Source organism: Silurus meridionalis, chromosome 1, assembly GCF_014805685.1.
Source record: "Silurus meridionalis isolate SWU-2019-XX chromosome 1, ASM1480568v1, whole genome shotgun sequence".
Lineage (NCBI taxonomy): Eukaryota > Metazoa > Chordata > Actinopteri > Siluriformes > Siluridae > Silurus > Silurus meridionalis.
In genome coordinates, this window is record NC_060884.1 from 1461856 (window position 1) to 1469045 (window position 7190).

A 7190-nucleotide genomic window follows, 5' to 3' on the forward strand; every position below is an offset into this window, starting at 1 on the left:
AGAGGCACAGATCTTAAGTGTGTGTATCTCTCTCTCTCTCTCTCTCTCTCTCTCTCTCTCTCTCTCTCTCTCTCTCTCTCTCTCTCACACACACACACACACATACAGACACTGTAGTAAACTGACAAAAGTGTGTGTCCTAGAGTAGAACTGTCACCTGATGAAAACCCTCTCTCTGTCTTACACACACACACACACACACACACACACACACACACACACACACACACACACACACACACACACAGTCTTCTGTCACAAATGAGAAGCCTGAGGTTCTAACTGTCAAATAGATAATAATGAGAAGTCTCTAACACACACACACACACACACACACACACACACACACACACACACACACACAGACGCACATTCCACACTTCATATGTCACAGGTGAGGATCCTGAGGTTCAAACTGAAAGATGATGATGAGAACAAGCTCAAACACACACACACACACACACACACACACACACACACACACACACACCCTGGGGATAAACCCTGCGGCTGATGGAGAACAGAAAGCGTGATGTGAGCTGCCACAGTGAGACAGGTGACATCTTGTAAAAATCCCCAGGCAGATCTCGTAATGAGATTTCCACCACAAGGAGATGAACCTCTTCCTCGCCTTTCCTTCTACACCTCCATCCTCATCCATCTCTCCTCTTCTCAACTCCCTTCCTATTCTGTCATCCATGTTTTTTTTCTTGAGAAGACGGAAGAACCTCACAGCTTCCTCCACTGAAAATCACTCTGGAGTGTAACCTGAATCGAAGGTGTTGATTAAAATTTCGGCTCTGGTACCAGGAAAGAAAAAATGTTTACACCTTCACCAAGGGAAACCTGGAGATGCTTGCATGGAAGACTCCTTCCATAAATAATACATTATACTTCTTCTCCCTCCTCCTTGACCTTCCTCTGTTCCTCCTGCCTCGGGGTTCCATCCTCAGCATTCTTCTACCCATGTCCCTCCCTTGTACATGACCAAACCTTCTCAACGCTCCTTTCTCACCTCATCTCCAAAACATCCTACCTGTGTTTTCCCTCTAGTCAACTCGTTTCTAATCCTCGTCACTCCTCGCTATAAATCTTCTGACCAATCAGAATCCAGAACCCTTCCTGTGAAACCATGGCAACATGCAATAATCTTGAGGTGGAGGTAAGAATTCGGATGAAGTTCACTTTAAACAATAGCAATTTATATTGCATCATGCACCCTGAATACAAGATCTCTCTCTCTCTCTCTCTCTTTACACACACACACACACACACACACACACACACAATTTGTCATTTAGCAAACACTTTTCTGCCCAGAGGGGTTTAAATGAAGCAGCTGCAGGCCTCGCTGCCGTCAGCGCTCGGTGTGAACATTACAACAGCGCTCTGGAGCTGAATTCTCGATATAATCCGGAGAAACACGGCGTATCCTGAGGCTTATCCGTCCCCTGAGACTCCTGGGAATTCTTCTCCTCATTATCCACCCAGAGGGACAAAGAAAAGAGCGAGAGAGAGAAAGAGTGAAATAAAGTAAGCTGACCTTAAAGCTCAGAGCACATCGGCGGGGACGAATATCTCCAGCCGTGACCTGAAATAAACCTCGCTCTGCCCTTAACAAGCCCACGACTCAGACAAGGCCCCCGGGGGCCGATTCGGCTTTTAGCACTTTTTTTTTTTTTGCTTCTGAAAAAGAGTTACCTTCTGTGCGGGCGGTGAAGGGAGAGTCGGTGAGACGTTTGGCCGAGAACTGGCCTCCCAAAGAGGTCATTAAGAAGCACAGGCTGAAGAAGCCGATCCCCAACACAAAGATCCTACAGAACAGAACAGACAGAGAGAGAGAGAGAGAGAGAGAGAGAGAGAGATTTAAAAGGTGTAAAATAACAACTGGTCTGGGCTTCAAATTATAATAATGTCAAAATATCAGTATATTTAATTTATCATCTCTCTATTTTATTAGGAAGGAAGGAAGGAAGGAAGGAAGGAAGGAAGGAAGGAAGGAAGGAAGGAAGAAAGAAGAGAGGGAGAGATGGGAGGGAGGGAGGGATTAAGTAAGGAAGGAAGGAAGGGAGGGAGAAAGGAAGGAAGGAGGGAATGTAACTATAAAGTAAATAAAGAAGGAAAACAGAATAAACACTACAGTCGTTAGAGAGTAAACAGGCAGTCAGAGGTGACACACAGGTCAGTTTGTTCTCGTCATTGTGAGGTGATGAGGAACGACAGATGAAAGTCAGACAGCGGACTGAGAGAGTCGCCGCTGTTCCCATCATTACTGACACACCATCTGCTTCTGCAGCACAACAACACAAACTGCCCCAGCACTAACCCCCCTCACCCCCCTCACCCACATGCTGGACTACACCCCCTGCTCGCACAGCGCTGCACATTGTTGTGTTTCGAGTGAAATTGTAATGGTTTGTACAAACTGAGGAGAAATGCAGTTTCAGTTCAGATTATAAACATCCAGACTGCCAAATCAACAGGAAACAAGCTTTATTTATTTATTTGTTTGTTTGTTTGTTTGTTTTTTTGTTACTGAGCATTTGTTTGTTTTAATAAGCATACTTAGTTTTGTTTTGTTTTTTATTTATTTAGCTTTATATTTATTTTGGAAGAGTTAACACATTTTTGTTTGTTTGCTTGTTTACTGGATGTTTGTTTAATTCATTCATTTAATTGTTTTCTTTTTCATTGTTTTATCTATATGTCTGTCTATCTGTCTGTTTATCTATCCATCTCTCTATTTTTCTTGTCTTGTCTGTCTGTCTGTCTGTCTGTCTGTCTGTCTGTCTGTCTGTCTGTCTGTCTATCTATCTATCTATCTATCTATCTATCTATCTATCTATCTATCTATCTATCTGTCTGTTTGTCTGTTTGTCTGTCTGGATAAACAGATAAATGACTCGTTTTATCAGACCAGTTAATAAGTGACACATCTCATAACCTGCAGGCTCTTACAATAAACACACTCACACACACACACACACACACACACACACACACACACACACACACACACACACACACACAGAAGTTTAGAGTGTGTTTTTGTGAGACGTGTGAGTAATTCATCTCTCTTTACTGTGTAAAAGTGCTCTGAAGGCCGCAGGCATGCTGGGAGATTGTATCACCACTAATTACCGGATTTAAAGTAATTGCTTCGGTCTGCTCGCTGGCTCAGAGCAAAACTCCGCCGTCTCCTAATTGGTTTTCCGGGCGAGTGGGGATCAGATTTCGGATGGATCGGTGACTGCTGTGAGGGTTATGGGAAAAGGAATTCAGGAAAATTTAGAGCTCTGAGAGAGAAAATGAACAACGAGGTCCTGAACACCTCTGTATTAGTTCTGAGCTCTGTGTTAGAGAGAGTGACATAAAGGGAGAGTGATAGAAGAAGAGAAAGATTGAGAGAGCAGGAAAAAGCGAAAGAAACAGAAAAGGGTAAAGACCACAAGAGAGAGAGAGAGAGAGAGAGAGAGAGAGAGAGAGAGAGAGAGAGAGAGAGAGAGAGAGAGAGAGAGAGAGAGAGAGAGAGAGAGAGAGAGAGAGAGAGAGAGAGAGAGAGTGTACTATTATCATGCTGTTACAGCAGAGCAGCTCATCATGAAGTGATTTATTCCTCTTATACTGTATCCACAGAGCTACACACATAAAGCCCTTATTCCTTTGTCCTTTTACTTTTTTTCTCAGGTGCTTTGAAGCGTCTCTCAGATCAGAAATTAATTTCTCAAAACTACTTGTTCAGCCTCCACATCATGTCGTCACTTGTGCTTATCATAAGAACATTTTTTGTCGCTTTGATTAAATTGCGAACGCTTTTGTACAACATTTAATGGATTGTGTACGAGTGTCTTCTGTTTCCTGCATCATCAGATGTTTATGTTCATGTCTATTAAAATATATTCTACTGGTTTCACCTGAATGGTTTTAACCCCCAAAAAAATCTCAGCATCAGTTCATTGAATGCAAAATGATGAATGTTGAATGTCACTAATGAAGGCGAGTGAACGACATCAGATCGACCAATAATCAACCAGTTCTCTAAAACAGGTCAAAGGTGAATCTCGTGATTTCAGTTGGAGAGTGAATACAGACAAAACACAGGATTCTACATTCTGAAAATGGATGAACTAAGAAACAAACGAGCACCAGTACAGTAAAAGTGTGAATCCTGTTCAGTCTCCTGCATTCAATATAAATCAAATATCCAATCAAATAAATGAATTTGTGCTGCTGAAATTTGATGCCAAAAAGAAGGAAGTCAAATTTTGTGCCTTTTCAGTCGCTGTGATCCGAAACCATAGTTCATATCAAGAAACACTGAAACTGTGCAGCATCACACTGAAACACGACTAAACATTTTAATCATTTTGTTTGTGAACAATAAAAAGTGACTTTTCATTCTAAAGGGAATGAGATGTTCATTGACACAAATGCTTACTTGTGAGATATGAAGCATTCTGAGTAAAGTTCAGGCTTTTGCAAGAACTACAATTGTGTTGTGCCGTTGGTACACATTGTTTTGAGAAATCCATTTACTGATTTGCAAATATTAAGGATGATTCGAGAAAACGCTCCATAGCAGCTGAGAAAAACTGTAATGTAATAATAATAATACTGTACTCCATGACCTCAAATCAGGATTCAGGCATCACGCTGAGATTCCCAAAACGACTCCAAAATGCCTTAAACCTCAACACCAGAGCCGCCGCATGCTGCTGCTAAAGCACACGGAAACACCCAGTCGGAATCTCGGCAGCCGTACGAGACGCCTCGGGGACAGAAAAGACGCCGCTGCTCCGAGCTTCAAGCTTCAGATCACCCATGGCATCATGGGAAATCCGTGCTCAGCCACTCACATGACAAACATCTGCTTCCACATTGTCCAGGTTTGTGCAGGGACATGAAATGAATCCCAGGCGTCCCAAACTCTATCCATCGTTTACACCAATGGGAATCATTTATTTTTAGATTTATATAACATTCCGTATTATATATACAGATTTATAGTTTTTCCCATCATTTTTCTATTTTAATAACAAATTGCTTGTTTACACTATACTGACAAAAGTATTGGGACACCTGACCTTTCCTGCCATATGTGGTTCTTCATCAAAAAAACTGTTGAAGCACACAATTGTTTCAGACGTCTTCGGATGCTGAGGCATGAATTTTTCCCTTCACGCTAACTTGGAAACCCAAACCTGTTCCAGCATGGCAATGCCAAAGAAGATCTGCTGTACATGTTTTGGAGAGAAAGATGAGATGAGATGTAGATGAGGTGAGGAGGCCAGATGGGGTGCAGTCAGTGTTCATATTTATCGCATAGTGTTCAATAGGGTTCTATAGCAGAAGATCGTCCACTCCAACACATGTAAAGCAGATCTTCATGGAGCTGCCTTGTGCACAGGGGTATTGTCCTGCTGGAAAATTTCATGCAACAGCATCCAAAGACGTCTGATACAGTCGTGTGCCTCCAAATTTATGGCCACAGTTTGGGAAAGAACCACAAGTGGCCTGGAAAAGTACATCTAGTGTATTTGGGTGCTTCTTCTATCAACAGACGCGGAAAGTGAAGAAGAACTTAAAGCCTGAAACAAGTAAAAGTATTTAAATATTCGGCTCATGGTGTAAAACTCACACACGTGTATGCACTTTGTGGAATTTGGTGACTTGTATGTTGAAACTTTTTTTTCCTGGTCGGAACACGAGCAGAGTTTTAAGAGTTCAAGCCTTCAAAGCCTTTTGAGCTCAAGTCAGAGCTTTAATCCTATAAACCTGCTACAGAGAATATAGAGATTAAAGCATCAATCCTGAGCTCCTTTTTTTTCCTCCCTGATGTCATTTATAACTGTGGAGTTGACAGATTATTAGGAACACCTGAAGAAGATCCTCAATCCTTAATAAGCTCTCCAGGACAGAATGCGCACTTAATGCTGCGCAACAGATGAGCGACTGACACGCCGTGACCCGAGTCTAGCAGTGCGATAATGAAACACCTCGCGTGTCACGGCAGCACGTGATTACAATCTCTACACTAGATTGTCTAAAACCATTCGCGCGCGTGTGTGTGTGCGTGTGTGTGATCGCTCACCTGAACGGTTTGATGCTCAGCAGGCATCTTCTCACCATTATTCCCGAGCTTGTGCGGTTCACCAAACCCTGAGCTGAAACGATGATGCGGTGACGTCTCCGCGAACCGCGCCGGTAGATGCGGTGAGCGCGCGCGCGGAACGCATGCTGCACGCGCACCTCGATTTCCCCAGATTCCCGGTGCAAGCACAAACACACACACACACGCGCGCACGCACACACACGCCGGTATATGGAAGGTGACGCTTGCTTAACGTTTCTCCAACCCTCCGGTTCAGAGCATCAGCCTCACGTCTGCATCACGTCTCCATTAGCGGTGTTGATTGGAGTCCCGCGCTCAACGCACGCTCGAGGTTTCCGCCTCGCGCTTTCCGCTCATTGCATCGAAAATTAAGAATGGGAAAAAAACACACCAAACAACAACAACAAACTCCTAACTTTGCAGAACACGAATAACGTCAAAATCCAGAATCCAAATCATCCCAATGAAAAAATCAACGTTTCTGCACGTTTGAAAGGTCTGAAGGTCGGACCGCTCCGCTGCGGTTCCTCGCATGGAGAACTTGTTCCACTGCGTGGAGAACTGAGGCGTGTGGACCAGACCGGCAGAACCGCAGTAGATCCGTGCTGCTGCACCAGGGCACGCGGGGTGTGTGCGGGACGCGACGCAACAGAACCTTCAGAACACCTCAGAGAGCGCGCAGCGTCATGACGCTCCTCCTGCGCGCCTCTCCATCACGCAGCTGAGATGTTTTGGGACCATTACAGACTCCAGAACAGATTCTTCTAGAAATGCAGTGTCCTTGTTGATCTTTTAGAGACGCATCGTTTTGCAACAGCTTGATTTTTTTGTCCAATTCTGAAGGTTTATTCGGAAACACACACACAAACACACACACACACACACACACACACACACACACACACACACACATTACTATAAAAGAACAGAATACAATAGAACATAAGATTACGAGAAGAAAATAAATACAAAATAGAATAGAATAGAGAAATGTATTTCATCTGCAAATGATCTTGTGCGTTTGATTTCTGTTCGGTTTCTTCCCTGCGTAAAGGTGTAGGTCTGTGTGTTCTCATGG

General features: G+C 43.5%; 1 protein-coding gene across 1 annotated transcript in view; it reads right to left on the reverse strand.

Moving 5' to 3' along the window:
• The window catches only part of LOC124393300 (alpha-1,6-mannosylglycoprotein 6-beta-N-acetylglucosaminyltransferase B-like), an 80888-nt gene extending 73971 nt beyond the window's left edge, over positions 1-6917 (reverse strand). Inside the window, 2 exon segments of the mRNA XM_046860996.1 lie at positions 1702-1814; positions 6092-6917. Of these exon segments, the coding sequence (XP_046716952.1) occupies positions 1702-1814; positions 6092-6129 (151 nt within the window). The 5' untranslated portion in view covers positions 6130-6917.
• Between the last annotated feature and the right edge of the window lie 273 nt (positions 6918-7190).